The 20,520-nt window shown below is 41.6% G+C and overlaps 2 protein-coding genes and 2 long non-coding RNA genes across 4 annotated transcripts in view; 2 read left to right on the forward strand and 2 right to left on the reverse strand.

Moving 5' to 3' along the window:
• LOC134800291 (uncharacterized) overlaps positions 1-13,547 on the forward strand; it is a 167,497-nt gene extending 153,950 nt beyond the window's left edge. The window contains exon 2 of the long non-coding RNA XR_010145524.1: positions 13,500-13,547. This is a non-coding gene — a long non-coding RNA (uncharacterized LOC134800291). The remainder of the gene's footprint in view (positions 1-13,499) is intronic.
• Positions 1-20,520, reverse strand: part of LOC134800287 (uncharacterized) — a 197,310-nt gene that overhangs the window by 34,666 nt on the left and 142,124 nt on the right. The window lies entirely within an intron of this gene.
• LOC134800242 (uncharacterized) overlaps positions 1-20,520 on the forward strand; it is a 310,488-nt gene that overhangs the window by 15,623 nt on the left and 274,345 nt on the right. The gene's annotated exons all lie outside the window — the stretch shown is intronic.
• Positions 91-19,364, reverse strand: LOC134800281 (glucose dehydrogenase [FAD, quinone]-like). The gene is made up of 11 exons (XM_063772791.1): positions 19,322-19,364; positions 18,412-18,654; positions 17,795-17,966; positions 17,390-17,589; positions 16,825-16,952; positions 15,584-15,761; positions 12,236-12,493; positions 10,283-10,431; positions 10,039-10,204; positions 1,933-2,119; positions 91-225 (listed from the first exon to the last, which is right to left on the reverse strand). The coding sequence occupies exons 1-11, from the start codon at positions 19,340-19,342 to the stop codon at positions 95-97; spliced, it is 1,833 nt and encodes a 610-aa protein (XP_063628861.1). The 5' UTR covers positions 19,343-19,364; the 3' UTR covers positions 91-94.

A 20,520-nucleotide genomic window follows, 5' to 3' on the forward strand; every position in this document is an offset into this window, starting at 1 on the left:
CTTTATGATTTAACTTTGTCATTCAGTGGCTGAAAATGATCGACGATGGGTTTAAACAGTTCCTTCGTCAGAAAGATAGGGTGTGTCGGAGTCACTATAGGCACTGGTTCTGTTCCCAGTACGTCTTGATGAAGGCAGCTCCTCGTTCGGCCACCATCATGACGGGTCCTTGTGGGTTGCCGGACACTTGGGTTGGCATCACAGATGCGTCGATCACTCTTAGACCTGAGTAAGATTCATTAGTTGTTAGTACCTATACGGAAGAATTTTATGTAGGTAAATTACACGTAGTCACGAGAGTTGAGGCGAAGGGAAAGACTGTTAGAGTTACCAAGCGAAGTTGGCAGCAATTTTGATAGCCCGGACTATGCAATGCAAGTGTTATTTAACAGCACACTGCACAGCACAGTCTGGGCTATCAAAATCGCTGCCAACTTAGCTTAGTCTAAGTCTATACTTAGTTTGTTTTTTTTTTGCATTAGAAAAAAGGTAGGTAAACAATTTTGACGTGCCACTTTATTGAAAAACACTTTTGAAAATAAGTCACTGCAAATATGTAACAAGTATGAATATGAATCATATACGATTATTTACATTCTTTTGCATTCATAAGTAATAGTTACTGATTTAAAAAATGCGTTTTTCAATAGGGAATATTAGGCAAAGCTCTGCCAGGCTCTGCGTAGGTGGCACCTTTGTGGCACATACAGTAAACAAACCACATTGACACATCACACGTCACGTCAATCCTTCGAGCAACACGGAAGGGAGGCGGCATTCGCACTATTTCCCCTCTGCCGAGGTACAAGATTAGCGCGTCAATCTAATCTAGCGCGGGTAATAAAACTAGTTGCACTTGGATTTTTCACTAGACCGAGTCCAGACGCGCGCGTGAACACAGCTGCACAAAAATGCCTGTTTGCTCGGTTTTTTGTTATAAAAAGAGGTCGGGGACATCAAATTTACAAAAAGAAAGTGTTACATTTCACTTGTAATATTTTTTTTTACATATCATACGTTTAATTACATTCAAACACAATTATTATATTTTAGTCTCATGTAATTATTGGATTTATCGATTTTGCTCGCTCAGTACAAATTGCGGATCGGTTGAGCGACAAATCCGACTTCTCATCTCTCAGAATACAATAACATACTTCAACGAAAATATGTTAGTGTGCGTGTTGTGACACTTGTCACACGTCCGTACACAAAAAGAGATCGAGGTTTGCAAGATTTGTCTTTGACGTGTGTCATTTTCTATGTATTTGTGTCGTCATTACAGATTGGATTTTGTATGTAAGTGTGTGAGAAGTGCGACTGTGTGCACCTTTCCCCCCGCGAAAAATGGCAGAAAGATTTGTACGGTGAGATATCGCTTGGGCCCCTCCCTTCCGATGTGTCGGAAGCCGGTGTTGCTCGAAACGTCAATCACATGGCCTACCGCGAAACAAGAAAATAGAAATTTCGTTATCTCTCTATCACTCTTGCATATTCAAGCGATAAAGAGGCAGATAACTAAATTTCGATTTTCGCGTTTACCGGTAGGCCCTTGTTAACAAATCGCCTTGATGCATCAATGTCATATTTTATTGCCTGTGAAAACTTGTCAAAAAACAGTTTAAGGCACAGTATGTATAAGTTAGTCTATGAATTTACTGAGTCGGTAGTGCTGCACTCTGGCGGCAGAACATTGCAGTAATATCCCCTATTATGAGACGCCTCAAGATCGCGTAGTCTTTTCCTAATGCTAAAAAAACGAACTATAACTGATAATCGGTAGGTACCTAAAGATTGTCATAGTTGCTCGATAAGGCTTTGAACCAAAACTCACATGACACTGTCTAATTTGGTGGAGGTAACTTTTGTTTGATAAAAGTATATGTTCTGCCTGATAATTTAAGTTAGATAAAACCAATTTCAATCATCTACCTGTGACTTGATTGACTCTGAGCTGCGTATCGACCACGGTACCAATGGCCGCCGTACCAATCTGGTGGTTCTGCGGGTCGGTTTGCACCCGCGCCATGCATTCCACCCATTCGGCCGACCACGTCTCTGAGGTACACTGGGAGGTATAGCGGCTGTTTACCTCTACGCCGAACTTCTCTCTAAGGACCTGTGAAGAACGAATGTGTACTTATAAATGTAAACCTGTGGAAAATGGATACGTATCGGATACGGAGGTAGGTATATTTATAAGTAAATATACCTACCTCCGGAGACATGTGTAAGTTTTAAATGAATGCTTAGAAATAAACATGTAAAGATATTTATTTAAAAAATAAAACCACAAAATACAAAAACAAATACATTAACACATTGATAGATCTAAAATTCACCTTATAAAATAAATTACAAAATAAATAAAAACTAAATTACAATTTAATAAAAACTAAATAACAACTAACACAAATAGTCCCCCAGATCCGATCCCTGCGGAAGGGTGCCCATAATGCTGGCTACTTACTAGCTTACTTACTTGGAAATTAATCCATACTCCATACTATATAATTACTATAATTATATTTAATATTATAAAAGGATGTCTGTCTGTCTGTCTGTTACCTCTTCACGCTTAAACTGCTGAACCGATTTCGTTGGAATATGGTATAGAGATTGTTTGAGTCCCGAGAAAGGACATAGGATAGTTTTTATCCCAGAATTCATCCCTTATGGGGGTGGAATTTTGAATGGGGAATGAACAACAACTGCATAACAAACTTTGTCGATAGGAACTGTCCCGCCCGCGCGGTGTAGCACCGCGTCTAGCGCGGTTTGGTTGAAATTTGTTATAAAGATAGTTTGCGCCCTGGGGAAGGACATAGGGTAATTGTTATCCCAAAAATTCCTCTTTAAGGGGGTGAAAAAGGGGGTGGAAGTTTGTATGGGGAACTATTGCGTGAGTAATACTGATTGTTGGAAATGAGTACAATTTTTCAACGCCGCGATGAGTGGTCAAGACGCCTTTAATAGAAGTTCACGGACTTTACGGACCCCACCGCCTTCAGAAAAAAATACTGTAGACATGGAAACTGCCCAAGGAACACCTGTAGCGTCAGCACCATCGGACATGCCAGATACGGTGTCAACAGCTGAAATTCAAGGATGGTTGACCCAAATTGAAATGCGCCTCAATGAAATTTGCACAATTTCGAGTGAAGGTAAATTGAACACGGACCAAAAATTGAGGATTAACAACCTAACAAAGAGCGTCATGGGTGGAGTCTCGCAGCTAGCCGTTCAATACCAGTCGGCCAAGATGAATTATTTACTGTGTCATGCTAAAGTGAAGAACTTAACCCAGCAAAGAGACTATAGCACCCAACTTCATGAACTTAAGCAGTACCTACAAGCAGCACCCAAAACTACCGAAGTAAACCAATCCTTCGCCGATATGGTCAGAACCGGAAAAACGTCCACTGTTGTGCCCACCAAAACCAGTAGCATCGCAATTTACCCCGCCGATAAGGAGAAATCCAGTGAGGATACTAAAAAACTGGTCCAAAACCTAATCAAGCCCGAAGCCCTTAAACTACATGTTCGCGGTATGAGGAAGACGAAAAATGGTGGTGTCATAATTAGCACAGATAGAAAGGACGACCTCGAAAAGCTCAAAGCGTCCCAACAGCTCCAACAATCAGGACTTAAACTAGAAGACACTGCCAAACGGAGACCCAAGATAATCCTGCTGGGGATACCGACAAACATGCCCGAAAAAGATGTGTTTGACTGTATATTCGAACAGAACATATTAGACCTGCAACCTAATTTCTCCAGAGAGGTATTTATGAACTCAGTCAAACTCAGTCACAAATCAGGCAAGAAGGACAGCTCTACCTGCAACTATATTTTGGAATGTACGGCCGAACTCAGAAGAATGCTTATACAACAACAGCGTGTATATATAAATTGGTCTTCCTGCCCTGTACGAGACTTTACTCTTCTGACCTTATGCTATTTCTGTCAGCAATATGGACATTCGGCTAAGTTCTGCAGAGATACAGTGCCCACATGTGGACATTGCGGATCATCAGGGCACATCATCAAGGAGTGTACAAGGAGCGAGCCTTCCAAATGTGCTACATGTCAGCGCTTTAAGAAACCGTCCAACCATAAAACCGGAGACGAGCAGTGCCCAGCGAGGAAAAATGCGCAAACTAGATATTTAAGTTCTATAGACTATGAGGGTGCCTAGAGCGCTATGTATAGCAAGAGTTATCAAAATACTCGTAGTATAATTAAGTCACTCTTTCCATAAAAATAGTTATGTCACCAGTTGCCATTTGTATTAACATAGTCCACTCACTTTACCTACCTATTGTTTGTTATAAATAATCATTCTGCTATTATACTTAGGTTAGCATTTAGTTGTCTTGCTCATTGCTTGACCTACAAAGTTATTTAAGTACCTACCTACATACGTTTTTGTCACGTACTAATATAATCTTAATTGTTTTTGCCCAATAAGTTACACTAAATTGGCCTACTAACACGAAATACCTAAGATACAAGTATTATATACTTAGTTTAGGTATTGATGTAAAATATGTTCGAGCCAGATACAAATATTGCTTGCATAGAAGATTTTATATTTAATGTTAAGTAAACATCACTGTTTACTTTTTAAAAAACATATTTGTATATTTACATTAGTTAAGTTCTATTTAAGTGTATTATGAATGTTATAATTTTGGATAATGTTAAAGAAATAAATATTATTCTTATTCTTATTCTTATTCTAATAACCGCTGAACCGATTTGGTTGAAATTTGGTATACATTCGAATTTATTTTGGAATGCTTCATAATGATCTAGAATGTCCTCAAATATTCAACAACCTTCCAGGATGTTCAGAAATGCTGTGGAATACTCTCGAATACTTTCGAATGGTCTGGACTATTCGAGAAATGTCTAGCCTCCTATACCCGACACAGCTTCGAATGTTCCAGAATATTTCACAACATTCGAAAGTGTTCTGGAATGTTCCACAATGATCTAGAATGTTCTCGAATATTCGACAACATTCCAGAATGTTCAGAAATGCTGTGGAATGCTCTCGAATACTCTCGAATGGTCTGGACTGTTCTAGTAATGTCTAGCCACCGAGACCTGAGACAGCTTCGAATGATCCAGAATATTCCACAATGATCTATAATGTTCTCGAATATTCGAAACCTTCCCAAATGTTCTGAAATGCTCTCGAATACTCTCGAATGTTCTGGACTGTTCTAGAAATGTCTCTCCGAGACCCGACATCTCACCAGGTACAAATTTTTGTAGGTATATATTTATTTAAACATTATTTGCACAAAATACAAATAAAATGTACAAATGGCGGACTTAATGCATAAGGCATTCTCTACCAGTCAACCATAGGGCTAAACAGAGATGTAATAGAATCTGGTGCAAGAACAAAGTAAGTAATTTTCACGATCTATTCTGAACTTTCGTCTATTAAGTTAAGGTTCAACTTCTTCAACTTCAACTTCCCCAAATTCTTCAACTTCAACTTCTCTAACTTCAACTTCTCCTACTTCAACTTCATCTTCTCCAATCTTTTCAACTTCTTCAACTTCTACGTCTTCAACTTCCCTAACTTCTTCAACTTCAACTACTCCAACTTCTTTATCTTCCTAACTTTCTTCGACTTCTGCAACTTCTTCATCTTAGTCAACTTCAACTACTTCAACTTAAACTTCTCCAACCTATTCAACTTCTTCAACTTCTTTAACTTTTCCAACTTACAACTTTTTAAAATCTCCAACCTCTTTATCTTCGTAAACTTCTTCAAAATATCCAACTCCTTCAACTTCAAATTCTCCAACTATTTCAAGTTCTTCAACTTCGACTTCTCCAACTTCGACTTATCCAACTTCTTCAACATCTCCAACTTCTTCAACTTTTCCTTCTTCAACTTCTCCAACTTCTACAACTTCTATAACTTCTCGAACCTTCAAGTTGGAGTGGAGGTGGAAGCGAAGGTAAGATACAAAATTAATAAAAGAAAATAATATCTTAAATAGAGATATTAGACACAAACACAAACCCCGGTGTCTCTAGTATACAAACATTAAATTGTTATTGGCATTTTACTCTTAAATACGACAACCTGATAAGAAAACGCAAACATAATCGAAGAGTTTGTATACTACATTGAAAAACACCGATTGAGTACAGAACTTGACCACACACATTGCTAATTTTTGACAGGAAGTACCGTTTGGAAAATTTTGTTATTTAGGCAAGTAGTAGGCCAATTTCTGGCCTACAACTAGAAAAAAATTTAGAGGTGTCACTACTTCACCACGACATAAAATAAACGTTTTATTTTTTTTTTACTTTTTTCTGTTTTTTTATATGACAACTGGTATTCGTTTCTTGAGTATCGATGCATACCTAAATAAAGAACACTATTTAAAAAATTTAAGCAAATCGCTTGAATACATCCCGAAAAACAATACATTAAAGAAAAAAAATTATAATATCATAAGTCAAAAACTGTCACTAGTGGGATGTTGATACTCAGCAAAAATATCCTTCACCATAAAAGGTACTCACAAAAAAACCCGAATCAAATTGATTTAAAGGCCAACTTACTATGGAAAAGCGACTATGGCCTTTGCGATGTCAAGACAAATCGTTCTCCTTAATTGGGAGTTAACAGAGTAAACTAATAGATTCCTACTCAGGACAACGAGCTTTCAGTCCTTCACATGACGCCTTTCAATCCATGACATGTGTACCGACGATTTTTAATAATAGTTACACTCGGAATTCATCATTAATGACTGTTAAGAGTCTCTGCGTCGGTCTTGCTGCTAAATGATCTGTATCTACCACAGGTACCTTATTTAATTTGAAATTATAAACTGAACTTTAAGTAAAAGAAAATTGGTGTTAACCAGCTGGCCTGAAGCACCAAATTGACATAACTAAACTTCATCATCATCATCATCTCAGCCATAAGACGTCCACTGCTGAACATAGGCCTCCCCCTTGGACCTCCATACGTGCCGGTTGGAAGCGACCCGCATCCAGCGTCTTCCGGCGACCTTAACAAGATCGTCTGTCCATCTTGTGGGTGGACGTCCTACGCTGCGCTTGCTAGTCCGTGGTCTCCACTCGAGCACTTTTCGACCCCATCGGCCATCTTCTCTGCGTGCAATGTGGCCTGCCCATTGCCACTTCAGCTTGCTAATCCGGTGGGCTATGTCGGTGACTTTAGTTCGTCTACGGATCTCCTCATTTCTGATTCGATCACGTAGAGAAACTCCGAGCATAGCCCTCTCCATAGCTCGTTGAGCGACTTTGAGTTTTGAGATGAGGCCGATAGTGAAAGACCACGTTTCGGAGCCGTAAGTCATCACTGGTAACACACATTGATTAAAGACTTTCGTCTTGAGGCACTGAGGTATGTCGGACGAAAAGACATTACGTAGTTTCCCGAAGTTGGACCTACCTAATTGGACTACTTGTCCTAGGTAGATGTACGAGTCAACAACTTCGGGTACCGAGTTCCCAACAGAGACTGGGATGGGCACAACATTGGCATTTGACATAAGTTTCGTCTTGTCCATGTTCATTTTCAAGCCCACCAGTTGTGAAACACGGTTGAGGTCATCGAGCAGCATGCTGAGTTCCTCCATCGACTTTGCCATGACTACGATATCGTCGGCAAACCGAAGGTGAGTGATGTATTCGCCGTTGATGTTGATGCCAAGTCCTTCCCATTCCAGGAGCTTGAAGGCGTCTTCCATTACGGCAGTAAACAGTTTCGGAGAGATAACGTCTCCCTGCCTTACGCCTCTTCGCAATGGAATCGCCCTCGTGCTCTGCTCCTGTACTCGGACCGACATGGTGGCGTTACTATACAAACACTTCAACACTTCGATGTACCGATAGTCAATATTGCATCGCTGAAGAGACTCAAGCACCGCCCATGTTTCCACCGAATCGAAGGCTTTCTCATAGTCCACAAACGCTAAGCATAATGGCAAGTTATACTCTTCGGTCTTCTGTATAACTTGCCGCAGCGTATGGATGTGGTCTATGGTACTATAGCCTTTTCGGAAACCAGCTTGTTCGGGAGGCTGGAAGTCATCAAGTCTGTGTTCGAGACGGTTCGTAATGACCCTTGAAAACAGCTTATAGACATGGCTCAGAAGCGTGATGGGTCTGTAGTTCTTCAATAGGTTGTTATCACCTTTTTTGAAGAACAGCACCACCTCGCCTCTATTCCATGTTTCAGGCGTTATGCCCTCGGACAAGACGGAATTAAAGAGCTTCTGGAGGACTTTAAGTACCGGTGTTCCACCCGCTCTCAGAAGCTCTGAAGTGATTCCGTCTTTGCCCGGCGCCTTGTTGTTCTTAAGCTGCTTCAGGGCCATCCTAATCTCGTACAGACTGATGTCCGGGATATCTTCGGTATAACGTCGGGACAGCTTGGCTCTTGGATCTCCTACCAAGCTGTCAACGGGCTTTGCGATCGAAGTGTATAACTGTCCATAGAACCTCTCGATCTCACCTAAAACCTCCGCTTTGCTCGACGCTATGCTGCCATCTTCCCGTTTCAGCTTTGTCAGCTGGCTTTGCCCAATAGACTTGTCCTTTGCGAACACTTTGGAGCCTTGGTTTCGCTCAATAGTCTCTTTAATACGGTTAGTATTAAAGAGACGTAGATCATGTCGCAAGGACTTAGATATACGTCTATTGAGCTGTCTATATGACTCCGCGTCATCGGGAGACTGCAACTGTAGCGAGCGTCGTTCAGCCATGAGGTTTAAGGTTTGCTCGGTCAATTTCTGAGGTCTATCTTTACGGCGGGGTCTAAAAAAACTTAGACCCTACTGTGTGGACAGTTTCCACTAGCCCGTCGTTGATTTCGTCCACTGAAGCCAAGTTCTCTAGGCAAGCAAAGAGGTTAGAGAGCTCGAGTTGAAAGCTTTCGGGGTTTTGAACATGGGCTCGAGTAGGTCGGAGCGTAGACTTCATCAGGTTGGACCTTTCAAGTTTAATATTGATATTCAGTGTGCCTCTTACGATTCGGTGATCACTACCGGTCTTTACCCTGTTGATCACAGAGACATCACTGAATATCCGTTTCTTGTCGGTCATGATGAAGTCTATCTCGTTTCTCGTGGAACCGTCAGGACTCATCCAGGTCCATTTCCTGTGAGGCGGCTTCTGGAAGAAAGAGTTCATCATGAAGAGTTCCTCTCTCTCCAGAAAGTCGGCCAGCCTCTGACCCCTAGGGTTCCGTTGCCCATACCCAAATTGCCCCACTCTCAACTCATCCCCGCTTCTCTTGCCCAACTTTGCGTTGAAGTCCCCCATAACAACAGTAAAGTAGGTTTTAGAAGTATGTTTGGCCCTACTTACGTCCTCATACATAGCTTCTACTTCATCATCGGAGTGTGACGAGGTCGGTGCGTATACCTGAATGACCTTCAGCGAATATCTTTTGGATATTCTGAGTATTAGGTATACCACCCTGCTCGACACACTGTCGATGGTTATTATGTTGTTTACGAGGGACTTGTGAACGAGAAACCCGACACCACCTTGGGACTGTTGGTCGCCCTCCCGGTGGTAGAGCAAGTTACCAGACTTCAGGGTTGTCGTGTCCTCCCCCTCTCTACGGACTTCGCATAACCCTACAATGTCCCAGTGTAACCTGCTCAGTTCCTCTTCCAGGTCGCAGATCTTTTCGTCAGTCCTCATAGTGCGTATGTTGTGTGTTACCAGGGCCAGTCGTCGTTGGAGCGGGTAGCCGGATCTTTGCCGGAGATTCTTAGCACCCCTGACCCCGCTAATGCCCTGACCGCTACCATAGCCAGAGCACCGGGGGTCGCCGGAACCTCGGGGCCGTGGTTTTATTATGCTCATCATGATGGGGGGTGAATGCCATAATCGCCACGCTTGGCAGGCGGGTTGGCGATCGCAGTCGAGTACACCGAATTTGAGGGACGCTGCTGCCCGTCCACCGGTGGTCTTGGACGTAGTTTAAGGACATACCCGGGTCCTAACTAAACTTACTGTGGTGTTAAAAATTCTCTGAATGTATCTGGCTCCATCCCCGAGCATGACCAAGTCTCTGGCGTCCTCGAAGTAGCCAGGGTAGAATAGCGGCGGGTCCAGGGGATCCGAGGAGTTTAGAGTAAGGTTTCCGATGGCGTAGGGTGACAGTAGAGCCGCGATGACACTTGAAAAAATGAATTAAACGGTGAAAATCTACCTACTTATGAGACTTAAGGTTAATAAATCTACGTAGTTGACTTACGTGATGTCGCGTCCTTGCGGAGAGTCCGGTACGGTTTCATTGATCACTCCATTTATGGACTCATCCGCGATGAAGCCACCGAAGAAGAACTGCAGGTCTGGCTGCTTGCGGCTGCGGTCTGCCAGCGAGGAGTACGCCAGTCCCGTCAACTGGGCAATGCAATACAAATAGTCAGTCAAATGTCAAATAGGTAGGTAAAGTCAGCCAATTTGTACCTCATCACAGGGGGTGAGGGATCTCATCATATTGACACTGTGGCAAAGTACAAAGTGGCCAAGAATTCATTGTTTGAGTATCCCAAGGTAGGTACCTAGTAGATAACTTTGGCCCCTGCTGTTGCCAACATTATTAGGCTAAGTTACAGATGTGCAAAGTTGCAGAAAGTTTAAAAAAGTGGATACTTTCGTTTTGGGAACGGAAATTTCGATCCCACACAAAATTGTGAGATGTTTCCGAAATTGATGTGGAAATTTCGCAATATTGGAAACTTTCCGACGTCACATCATAGACCGGGAGATAGTGACACATTTTACTAGGTCATTTGTACCAGTATGGCGGTTCGTCAGGGGTCTAAGCATGTAATGAAGGAAAGAAAAATGATGGTCATAGCGCTGGTATCGGCGGCCCAATCGCGTGGGCGTTAGTCGAACGTGTCGGATAAAATACGAGTGTCGAACGATTTGTTCCACAAAAATCCTCGTATTATTCGATAGTCCATAAAAAAGAAGTAGACGGTAGCGTAATGCCATACTTCTCCGGTGTGACTTACAGCCCGCCATACTGAGGCGAACACATTAATTAAAAAAAAACAATTCAATCATTTGTGCCAAGCTAATTTTTGCTCAGGTGATCATCGTCGAGCAGCCATTCATGGACATCACCATGCCATACTTTTCGGATGGTTCCAAATGGCCGCCATACCGCCGCAAAGGAGTTAATTTTTTTTTATTGCTAAACGATTTGTACCATCTTGTAATTTTTTTTCAAGACTTACTGTGTGATCATAAATGGAAATCTCATAATGCCATACCTGTAGGAGGTGGCAAATGTGTACAATATTTTTTTTTTTATTTCAAGTATGGTGCCCCTTTTTCCCCCTATTAGAAGTATGGCAAATATAATAATGGTCACATTGCATCATATAATTTCCAAAAATTCAAATGCCATACTGGTACAAATCGTCAAAAAATTGTTTTTTGTTTTAAGTCTTGGCTTAAGTCTCACAGTCGTCCGCCCCGTAGTTATAATCTGAAATATATTTTTTTAGGTACAATTGTATCCAAACAAACAGAATATGATGATGCCATGCTGTAAAAAATTATTTTACGTATACATAGTCGTATTTTTGAAACGTGTCGATTAAATAAGTTTTTCAAGTATGGCAGCACTTTATCCCCCTACTATAAGTATGGCAATTATAATAACGGTCACATTTTATCAAATACTTTCCAAAAATTTAAATGCAATACTGGTACAAATCGTTTAACAAAAAAAAAATTAACTCCCTTGCGGCGGTATGGCGGCCATTTGGAACCGTCCGAAGAGTATGGCATGGTGATGTCCATGAATGGCTGCTCGACGATGATCACCTGTGCAAAAATTAGCTTGGCACAAATGGTTGAATTGTTTTTTTTAATTAATGTGTTCGCCTCAGTATGGCGGGCTGTAAGTCACACCGGAGAAGTATGGCATTACGCTACCGCCTACTTCTTTTTTATGGACTATCGGAAAATACGAGGATTTTTGTGGAACAAATCGTTCGACACTCGTATTTTATCCGACGCGTTCGACTAACGCCCACGCGATTGGGCCGCCGGTACCAGCGCTATGACCATCATTTTTCTTTCCTTCATTACATGCTTAGACCCCTGACGAACCGCCATACTGGTACAAATGACCCAGTAAAATGTGTCACTATCTCCCGGTCTATCAGTAGGTACGCTAAATATGTACCTGTGTAATCCCAGTGGACGTCATCGGCCCATTCAACTCCAGCAGATACTCCGTCAACGCGTTCCAGTCCAAGATCCTCGTGTTATTCAGCTTCGTGAACGTGAAGAACAGCGCCATGCCGTAGTGGTTCCGCAGGTTCTTGCCCGCGGGCAGGTCGGCTATTACTGGGATGTTGAACTTTTCCAACGTTTCTCGGGGACCGATGCCGGAGTGGAGTAGGATGTGAGGAGAGTTTAGGGCGCCTGCGCTGAGGATGATCTGGAATATACGAAAGATATCTTATGGTAATTATAGCTTAATTAATGGAAAAGGCTGTAACCTAATAGTAGATGGCGCTTTCGACTAAGGTACAGTCAAGTGTAAAAATATGGATGCACAAATCATCTCAAAAATATGTCCCATAGCTCTTATGTCAGTGAATTATGAACTATGGGACATATTTTTGAATAAATTGTCTACACCCATATTTTTACACTTGACTCTACATGCGCTTAAAATGGCCCGGTTCTTAAGCGAGCCTGCTTTCCAAATTTCAAGTATTGCTTCCATGTCCGAGTAGGTACCATTGGACCAAACTGAAAGCTCATATTAAAAATAAGAAAAATAATTAAGGACCATCTTAGGCGCAAATAGACTTTGACAACTTTGACAACTTTGACAGCTGAAGTAGGTGTCGATTTACGGTCCATAAATTATGCGGAGACTTTTTCACAAAAGTTGTCTTTTTCTTTTTCTTTCTCGCGTTATCCCGGCATTTTGCCACGGCTCGTGGGAGCCTGGGGTCCGCTTGACAACTAATCCCGAAAATGACGTGTGCCTACGTAGTTTTTCCGAAAGCGCCATCTGACCTTTCAACTGATTTTCCCCTAAAGTTACCTATATCAAATAATTTGGCTGTCTTACGCCTAGCCTTATTGGCCTAATGAACTTGAAGCAACAGGAAATCAACATCCTTTATCTAGGTCTAGGCTAATTTAAAGGTAGATAACATACAAATAGTAGTTGTTTGTATCTATGTTGTAGTATGATAAGCTGTACGTTATAGCGCTAAAGACGCCGACGCTCAAAAGACGCTAATAGTGTGGGATGGCCCTAAAATCTAAGACAAGTTCGCGTAAAGTTCGCGCTTCTAATTTGACAGCTAATCTTAATGTCGCTTTAGGGCCCCCCACACTAGCGTCTTTTGAACGTCGGCGGCTAGTAGTCTATGGCTGCTGCTCGACGTAACGTTGACGCAACTGCGCAGCGACGCCATTTTCCATAGCGCTGACTAGACGCCGACGCTCAAAAGACGCTAGTGTGGGGTGGCCCTCACACATCTACATAATATAATCAATGAATCTACGACCACCGTATGATTTTGAAGTTTAGAGATCTACACAACACAGATTATGTTCGTTTTCATATCAGTAGGTAGCTCGTTAGCCCTCAACTAGCACCCTGATCGAAACTGAGCTAACTCTAACCTTTGGAAATAAAAAATCACTGGTTACCTCTTTCTTCGCCCGCACGGTGCGTATCGCGCCGTCCTAGTCTAGATATTCCTCGCCGGTAGCTTGCTTGCCGACGAACAGCACTCTAGTGACTCGGCCATTCACCTTCACGCTGAGGTTGGTGCGTAACACTAATAGCGCTTACCTCTTTCTTCGCCCGCACGGTGCGTACAAATTCCACGCCGGTACCTTGCTTGCCGTCGGACAGCACTCTAGTGACTGACATTCAGCTTCACGCTAACACTAATAGCGCTTACCTCTTTCTTTGCCCGCACGGTGCGTATCGCGCCGTCCTTATCTACATATTCCACGCCGGTAGCTTGCATGCCGTCGGACAGCACTCTAGTGACTGACATTCAGCTTCACGCTAACACTAATAGCGCTTACCTCTTAGGGATGTACCGACTAGTCGCCGACTATCCGGCCACATTTGTAGTCGGCGATTAGTCGGCGACTAGTCGGCAAAAATGGCCGATTAGTCGGCACTTTATTAGTGCAAAAAAAAAAAACAGAAAAAAAAGAAATCAACAGTCAATATTTACCATATGTTTTATGTCTATTTTACTAAAATATATATTTACCTATTCAGGGTGCATACGAAAACTTTTGTTCATATAATTGACCGTTTGATCGTTATGGTATGTTGGTGGGATGGTGTTTTCCTCTACAGGTCGATCTCTACTAATTCTCGTGTAATTCCATGGGCAAGTTCGATAGTTAAATAATTTTATTATTATTCAGTACTAGCTTTAGCCCGCGACTTTGTCTGCGTGGAATTAGTGACAAAAGCCAAAGTACTCGTAGGTATAGCGCCTGGATAATGCTAATAGCAATCATTCAATTCGCGCATTGCTTACTTCAATTATTAGGCATTTCATTAACTCTTTCAATTCCACCCCCCTTTGCACTCTTCAGGGATGATTTCCGATCTCTATACTAAATTTCAACTAAATCGGTTTAGCGGCTTAAGGTGAAGAGGTAACAGACTGACAGACACACTTTCGCCTTCATAATATTAGTATGGATAGTATGGATTTGTTTTTTTTTATGGTGGAGCTATGGCGAACTATTAATGTTATTGCAAAATTTAGAGACTTAAACAGGGCACGTTGATCGTAAAGACGCTGACCACAGGGGATAGGTTCTTAACTGGCGACTACGTACGGGAAATAGAGCCTTGGAAATACCTCCTACAAGCTGTACTGACGATCTGCTCAGGATCGCAAAATAAAAGAAAGACAGGAATTGAACGAGAATTTTTGTGATAGGTCCTTGAAGCTGTAGAGAACACCAAGCTAATATAATAAAATAGCGCAACCAAAGGAGTAAAACTATTGTTTTTCACCTGAACGATACGAAACCAATGATCTGGCCGACTAGCCGACTAGTCGGCCGACTAATCGGCCATTCGAGCGCCGATTAGTCGGCTAGTCGGCTAGTCGGCCAAATCAATAGTCGGCACATCACTATGAGTCGTCCGCACGGTGCGTATCGCGCCGCCCTTGTCTACATATTCCACGCCGGTAGCTTGCTTGCCGACGAACAGCACACTAGTGACTGACATTCAGCTTCACGCTAACACTAATAGCGCTTACCTCTTTCTTTGCCCGCACGGTGCGTATCGCGCCGTCCTTATCTACATATTCCACGCCGGTAGCTTACATGCCGTCGGACAGCACTCTAGTGACTGACATTCAGCTTCACGCTAACACTAATAGCGCTTACCTCTTTATTCGCCCGCACGGTGCGTATCGCGCCGCCCTTGTCTACATATTCCACGCCGGTAGCTTGCTTGCCGACGAACAGCACTCTAGTGACTGACATTCAGCTTCACGCTAACACTAATAGCGCTTACCTCTTTGTTCGCCCGCACGGTGCGTATCGCGCCGTCCTTGTCTACATATTCCACGCTGGTAGCTTGATTGCCGTCGAACAGCACTCTAGTGACTGTGGCATTGACCTTTACGCTGAGGTTCGGACGTTCCGCGTGAGGCTTCAAGTAAGCGCGTGCCGGGGTCACTCTCTGCCCGTTCCTGAGTAAAGTATAAATAAGGTTTTTGGTCATTTTTTTTATAGTTACACGTATACTCCTACTTCTTCTTCCTGTCCTTATCCCAGGTTATGTGGGGTCGGCACTATGGTGGTTCAAAAAACATTTTTTTTTATTTTCCTACGGGGCACCCCCTTATTTTGTTACACTTATTATGCTGATAAAATACACCAAGTTTCGCGAAACTTTATCTCAACTACAAGGGGGTGCTCAACCACTTTGAAATTTTGTATTTTGTATGAAACCCAAAAAAACAAAAGTATTTAGTATTCAGAATTTTATTTAAGTATCTGTTTTCACACTATTTGCACATGTCATTTATAAGTTTTAAAGTAGAAAAACATTTTTATTTCTATTTTTTATAATTTTTCAAAAGTAAGATTTTTGAAATTCACCTAAAAAAAAATCATAAAAATAGAAATATAAATGTTTATTTACTTAATAACTTTTAAATCACATCTTTCTAATAATGTCAAAAACTACTACTTACATAAAAACCTAAAAAATATTTTTTTTTTTTTTGGATTTCATACACCTTTGAAAAATTTCAAAGTGTTTGACCACCCCCTTGTAGTTGAGATAAGATTATTTTAAAACTTGGCGTTTTTTTCAATATAATAAGTGTAACAATATGAGGGGGTGCCGCTTCTTCTAGCTAGAGTTTGAATTTTTCCCATACAAACGTGAACCATGCACCCTAGTCGGCACAACACGTTTTTCTCTTCCATTCTCCTGTATCTTTCGTCTCCTCAGCCCTCACTGCCACGCGTATACATTATGCATATGCAGTAACTACATTGTCAAGCGTTTATAAGTACCTACGCCATTTACTTCAGTTATCACATTTGCGGCTACAATATTTCGAACTATGAACTAATGACCATTGCACATCGCAGCTTGTTGTACTTAATGGGTGCCTCTTTTAGTACGTAATTAATATCTAAGAGTCCATCTATCTAAAGCCAGGAGCCAGTATGTAGGCAATTCCACACTGTCACTGCCAAGTTCGTGAAGAGTTAGCATGGTGGTCTGACTGTATGTCTTACTCATTAAAGGTCTGTGCCACGGCGAATCCTTCCGGAGTATTGGGATCGTTCATGTCAGCGATGACCGGCAGGCCAGCCTCGCTGATGGCCGACAGCAGCTCGTATGTGAACGGGGGCTGGTGTCTGAACTGCAAACATTTCCTTAACATTATTAAGTAGTTCTATTTTTACTTTTTTTATTTCAATTTATGTCACGAAGTTTCACTTAATTATTTATGTAGAGATAATATTAACCCTTTGAACGCTTTATGTCATAAACACAAACATCACTCAAACGCCAAGATCCCGGGGGTAAGCGAGCTAATATAAACCTTACTCAAAAGTGTGAAGGTTACGTTAACAGCATCCACCATAACACCTATAGTCCATGGCGCGGTGGGCACGACTAGTAACGACACCTGTGTCCTTGGCGTTCAAAAGGACGGACGGACCTCTCTTCCAGTAAAGAGTGTGTTCTTTATTTAGTTAGCTTTGGTCATCCAGTTTTCTTTTACCAGTTACTTTCAAAAGTGGACTATGGCTCGCCTTATTTTGTTACCACGACAAGTATGATAATTATGCTTACCTGCTGAACGGGCATCGGCCCTTTGTCCGAGTGGTATTCCGCGCTCACTAGTGAGCCGATCTGCTTGTTGCCCTCATTCATGTCGAAGTATGGCAGGTTCTCTTCCCAGGACCAGCCCGTGGCGCCCGCCGTCACCCAGTCGTCGTAGTCCGCCGCGTGGCCGCGGTGGTACATCATGCCGTTTAGCACACTAGAGCCACCTGTCAACCGAATATAGTTAAAAATAGTGTGCGGCCGAAGTTACGACTTTTTTCGGTAGGTTTCGGCATAAAATCAGATTTCTGCCGAAGGTTTGATTTCGGTATATAGTATCTAACATAATCTTACTCGTATTTTGCATTCGTGACTCATTTTGCAAGATATAGTTGTATTGGAAGAGTGCCACTCTTGTAGTGAAATACTCACCAAGAACCTTGCCTATAGGCCACGAGCAGCCTTTGCCATCTTGGTTGTGACAGTAGTCCTCAGGAACGGTGTGGAACCCCCAGCTATAGCGAACGTCAGCCCAGAATGAGGTATAGAAGGAAGGCACTTGAGTAGCAACGGGCGCTTCGTCACCGGCCTCCAGAAGAAGTACCTGAGCATTTTAGAAAAATATATTAATATAATCGTACCTCATAAAAAAATTAAGTCCATCAAAAATGTCTTGCACAGCAGAATTATGCTTAGCTATGCAATTCCTTTGTTTTTGCTGTGAATCCGTTTTTAGGTTAGGTCATGTTAGTATTTTATTGTTGATCGTTTAAATACCAGCCTTTTAGATAATAACAATAAATGTCTCTTTGCGTTTGCGTCCCCCGCACCAACAGATTTGATCAGACAGTTAAATCAGATTGGCAACAAATAGTTCGTTTTTTTAGCATTAGAAAGAAGGTAAGCGATCTTGACATGTTTTCTAATTGAAATTGTGTCCACGGAGTTTACTCTTCGGCATGGGTCGTTGATGGCACAGCGCCCTTTGATGTACTTCTCAAGGAGTACCATGAACAGTAATAACGTAGGTAACATTGGTAAGGACTCACATTAAACGTGGTATTCTCTGACAGGCGACCAGCGACTATAGCGCCGGCCGAGCCGCCCCCGACGACTATGAAGTCATAGTCGGCAGCGACCGTGTCGACGGAGTGTACTCTTCGGCATGGATCGTTGATGGCGCAGCGCCCTTTGATGTACTTCTCAAGGAGGACCATGAACAGTATGGCGCCCCCGTAGAGCGGAGCGTCAGCTAGGGCTGAAGGGGATTCTTCAAGGGGACATTGGCAGATCTGTGGGTTTAGAATAAAGAATAATAATAACATTTATCTTTACCTTATAAAGACTGTAAAACTACAGTGTAAAATTACAGTGAGCTGTGAAATTGCATGGATAAATTATGAATGAATTCATTGATAAAGTCACCATGCACTCTTACGGCTGATGGTACATCACAACATGGACCCAATTCAGCATAATGACATGCCTAATAGATGTCTTTGCTAATAGTATTTCGTAGGGCCCATTCGGTGGATTCCTTTGTATTCTAGAGTCAGACCGCGAAAAGTCTGCAACGATTTTGATAGCCCACGCAGTGCAAGTGTCATTTTAAACGTCAAACTTCTATGAAATTATGACGTGTAAATGTAAATAACACTTGCACTGCGTGGGCTATCAAAATCGCTGCAGACTTTTCTTGGTGTCACTCTATTCATTTTAGTCATAGCCTTGTAAACTTTGTATGTGTCAAAATAGCCTTGTATCAAAATGACACTATCCTTAGAATAATGAAGCCCAAGTCATGGAAGCTGTAGTGAAAATTTATGTGAACACAGACGTATTTTGTTTAAGATCCAAAAGTTTTGCTGCCGTGAAAGACATATAACAATTAACACAGGTACTACAAAATCTATAAATACTTTCAAAAAGATTTTAAAGCAAACGCATATTTTCACTTACCTCGGGTGACAATAACGACATGTTGACTACAGCGTATACGCCAACCGCGCCAACTAATAAGTGAAAAAAAAACTTATAAGTAGTATAATTACAACGATGAATAACAAAAATGATAGGACATGCTTTTAGAAAGATGAGTCTTACTTTATTATATAGACAAGTAGTAGGTATTTAAATGAAAATACCCTTGGACAAACTAACGATTCCTCATAAATTTACTTCTCAAAAAAGTTGACTTAATGCTTAAGAAATCGGTGAAATCCATAAACGGACATGTAATCTTTACAATTTTCACATCCCGATATTCATTGTTCATCACTCCTTGAATAAGTATTTCATGAGACACCATATATCCAAGTCTATTTGTATTTTTACTGGAGACCTCGGGTGACCCTAGGGCTGGCTCATTCCTAGGTCAACGAATAGGCATAGCCATTCAGCGGGGTAATGTAGCCAGCCTCATGGGCACCCTTCCGCAGGGCACAGACTTGGGGGACCTTTCATAGGTGGATATTTTTTTTATTTTATTGTTGTTTAATTTTTAAGTAGGTTTATTTTAATGTTAGTTTAGTTTTGTAGGTAGTTTTAATTTTAGGTTACATTTATATTATACGATGTGATAGTTACAAATTGTATCATTTAAAATGTGTTAACGAATAATTAGATCAGTGGTGGGCAAAGTACAGCCCGCGGGCCATCTCCGGCCCGCCAATGGATTTTATCCGGACCGCCGCCGGTCCTATGAAATAATTAGTAGAATTATCGCAAATCAAAATAAATTTTGGCTACAATTGTGGCCCTCCGCTTAAATTTCCTATACTTTCTGCCCCCCCATGAAGAAAGTTTGCCCACCACTGAATTAGATTAACACTTCTTTTTAATATTATACACAGATTTTGACAAGCGCTTCACTTGTAAAAATACAATACATAAATATTTTTACTGATTTTTTTTTGTTTTGCAATTTTACTGAACCACTGAAATGTTTGATTTAATTAGTTTAATTGTTTGCCCCATATCTGAGGTGACACCATGTGTACGAGTAGGCACATGTCTATATTTTTTTATAAATTTCTCTTTTGCGTAAGTTATTTATTTTACAAAACAGTGTTGCTCTAATTGTTTTAGTTAGAAATTACTTAATTAATGTGTAATTGAACGCGTGCAAGACGTTTTGAGCGGACGGAAGGCTTAAGTAA

Source organism: Cydia splendana, chromosome 19, assembly GCF_910591565.1.
Source record: "Cydia splendana chromosome 19, ilCydSple1.2, whole genome shotgun sequence".
Lineage (NCBI taxonomy): Eukaryota > Metazoa > Arthropoda > Insecta > Lepidoptera > Tortricidae > Cydia > Cydia splendana.

What these genes read in the sequence shown, in the direction of transcription:
- LOC134800281 (XM_063772791.1), bottom strand. Translation starts at nt 19,342, where the DNA reads ATGTCGTTATTGTCACCCGAG. An exon ending in GGCCGATGCCCGTTCAGCAG is followed by an intron (nt 16,953 to 17,389) that starts GTAAGCATAATT and finishes AAATGTTTGCAG; the next exon opens with TTCAGACACCAGCCCCCGTT. An exon ending in AGAGAATTTTTAACACCACA is followed by an intron (nt 2,120 to 10,038) that starts GTAAGTTTAGTT and finishes CGTTCTTCACAG; the next exon opens with GTCCTTAGAGAGAAGTTCGG.